The sequence below is a fragment of the Mus caroli genome, chromosome 3 (genome assembly GCF_900094665.2).
Source record: "Mus caroli chromosome 3, CAROLI_EIJ_v1.1, whole genome shotgun sequence".
In the NCBI taxonomy this organism is placed as follows: Eukaryota; Metazoa; Chordata; class Mammalia; order Rodentia; family Muridae; genus Mus; species Mus caroli.
Window position 1 is genome coordinate 115,586,491 of NC_034572.1, and position 3,160 is coordinate 115,589,650.

General features: G+C 44.2%; 1 protein-coding gene across 1 annotated transcript in view; it reads left to right on the forward strand.

Moving 5' to 3' along the window:
• The window catches only part of Abca4 (ATP binding cassette subfamily A member 4), a 150,092-nt gene that overhangs the window by 36,853 nt on the left and 110,079 nt on the right, over positions 1-3,160 (forward strand). Inside the window, 1 exon segment of the mRNA XM_021157524.2 lies at positions 2,007-2,096. Within this exon segment, the coding sequence (XP_021013183.1) occupies positions 2,007-2,096 (90 nt within the window).

Genomic DNA, 3,160 nt, shown 5'->3' on the forward strand with positions numbered 1-3,160 from the left:
ACACACACACACACACACACACACACACACACACACACACACGTAAAGACAGCTGTATGTGGTGGTACATGCCTTTAATCCCAGCACTCAGGAGATAGAGGTAGGGAGCCTATTCTGCATAATGAGTTCTACGACAGCCAGGGCTATGCAGAGAGGGTTTGTCTTTAAAAAAAAAAACAAAAAACAAAAAACAAAAAACAAATAATAATGACAATGATAGCAATACTACTTACCTCTCATAGTCTTTAGGAGAGAAGACAGCCAGAATCAGTGAGAGCATTCATTGACCTGTGATTTGTCCTGTTCACACCCTTCCTCCTTTCCTACCCACCGAACACAACCCCATCAGCCTAAAGCAAAAATGGGGATTAAGTGACTTGTCTAGCTAGCATCCATTACCATTCAAGCTATTTAATAGGCAGTTTGAAAAGAAATCCCAGTAAGATGGGTGCCTCATCCCAGTGGTTGGAGCAGAGGGCATAAAGCATAAAAGCAGGCCTACCATGGGAAGGAAATAAAGGCAAGGATACAGGGCAGAGATAGGAGCTCAAGTACTCCATGCTTAACTACCTGCATCTAAACTCTTGATGCAAACTAGAGCAGTGCAACCGTCATTCAGGAGAGCCAGCCCACAGGATGAAAGAGCTGAGGCTCCTGGCTTAGGATCTACAAATACCTGAATGAGGATGACATTCAAGCTTTGAACTCAGTCCTAAAAGGACCTTTAGGATAGACAATCATTGATTCAATTCCATTCTGAATCGGTGACAAATAAAGGTACCCAGGATTTGAACTTGCTGTTCAAGGTGTTCAGATCAGGCTCTAAAGCTGGAAAGCAGCAAAACTTTGCTATTCTCAATCAACGTGGAAAATACTCAGGCTGTCCTGAGCTGCTCCGTGGGCAAGCGTTACCCAAACGCAGTTCTCAACTGGACACGGGACCAGGGGACCTCTCACTGTGAACTGTAGCTTTGAAAGAAAAGAGATGGAATTGGTGGTCTCTTCCATGACAGAGCTTTGGTGAACAGAGGAGTGACAACCTGCCCAGAAAGACGCAAAGGCGACAGACATGAGCACGGAAGGAGTGCCGGCAGGCCCTGCAGAGTCTGCAGGTGAACATATGGGCACCCTGCTCATCTCTGGTCTTCGCATTCCCCCAACTATATACTCTGTTTTTCCCTTCCTCTGGGAGTCTTGTCTGGTGTCACTGAACCAGCAATCAGAATTACTCTGCTGTATTTTCTGTCACCATGAGTCTGTCTGTTATTGACTGGCTCAGCAGGGAAACTTGGAATAGGAGCCTTTGATTTTTCTGGATCAGGTTAAAGAATTTTGTTTCTGAAAGCGACCTTATAGAACTATAGTTGTAGAGGGAAAGTGTAGCTTGCAAACATGTACAAAATCAGATAGTACTTGTGTGTATGTGTGTGTGTCTCTGTGTGTATATATGTGTGTATATGTGAGTGTGTGTGCATGTGTGTATGTGTGTATGTATATGTGTGTCTGTGTGTGTATGTACGTGTGTATATGTGAGTGTGTGTGTCTGTGTGTATATATGTGTGTGTATGTGTGTATATATATGTGAGCCTGTATGTGTATGTGGGTATATGGGTGTGTATGTATATGTAGAACATATTTTTGTGTAGATGTTTGTGTGTGCACACCTATATGGATATGTCTGTGCGCACATACACGTACAGCTGGAAACGGACATCAGGTGTCTTTCTTAGTTGCTTTTCAACTTGTTTTTTGAGACAGGCCTCTCTCTCTCTGGTCTAGAGAGCACTGGATTTGTCTAGACTGGATGGACAGCAGGCCCTAAGGATCCTCCTGTCACTACCTTCCCAGCGCTGGGATTACATGTTTGTGCCATCAAACAGGATTTTATATGGGTGCCAGGGACCAAATCACGTCCCCATGCTTATCGGGCAAGCACTTCACTGACTTAGCCATCTCCCTAGGCCTGTAACTACATTTAAAAACATGTTTTTTCCTGTTGATTCCAGCTCCCCACACTCCTTGACAGCAGTTCTCAAGGAATCAACTTGAGATTTTGGGGAGGAATATTATCTGATCTGTCACCAAGAATGCAAAAGGTAAGAGGCCCAATGTCATTAACCACTGTTTTGTTATGTCTTCAGACCATTTTTAATATATTCATTATATCAACTAATTCCACTGTACCTCTTGCCTGTTAAGGAGAAATTTGTCTGCTCTTCTTATCCAGTAGTTTAACAGTGTTAGCTCATGTCCTACACCATCTGTCCTCCTAGGTAGGAGGGGAAAAGAAAAAAATCCATTCTTGTGATGCTTCATCAAGACATAAGCACCAGTGGAACCCACAACTTGTCTGCAGTAGCTTGGCTCTTCATGGACTTGCAACTGTAGCTAAGGCTTTCTAGGACTGAGTGGTGGTGCAGTGAGCCACATGCTGCCCACAACAATAGCAAATGCTTTCACAGTGCCTTATTGTTGTGCTTATGGCTACAGTCTTTAGTGCTTTACACTCATGGATACACTTCCTCCTCCAGGGTGACTGTTTCGTGTTGTTTCTATGACCTACGTATACAACGTAAATCATATCTGATTCCATAAGACTTCTCAAATGTTGAAATTGGTTCCTCCACTTAAGAGTTGATTGTTGTATGAGCCGTGAAGAGACTACACAGATACAGTCACAAGCCTTAGTGAATACACAGACAAGGAAGAAGAGAAGGCATCTCTTTATGTGTGATGAGTGTAAGGCAAGGGGAAGTGAAATGAAAAATCTTTTGTTATTTTCTTCCCCCCCCCAGACTTTTCCCCTTTGGTTTTCCCAGCTGCCTTAGGCTCAGCCAACTTGGGAAATAACATGCTTGGAATCTGTGTTTATAAAATTAAGCTCAATCATGGCAAAGCAGAAGCCCTGCTTGGCAGGGAGAGTGAGAGTGAGAGTGAGAGTGAGGACTGCTGGCCACCTGCTGCCCTGGAGCCTCTAACACTTTCTTTTCTCTTTCTAGCATTTAAAAAACTCAGCTCTGCCAGGCATGGTGGCGCACGCCTTTAATCCCTGCACTTGGGAGGCAGAGGCAGGCAGATTTCTGAGTTTGAGGCCAGCCTGGTCTACAGAGTGAGTTCCAGGACAGCCAGGGCTACACAGAGAAACCCTGTCTTGGAAGAA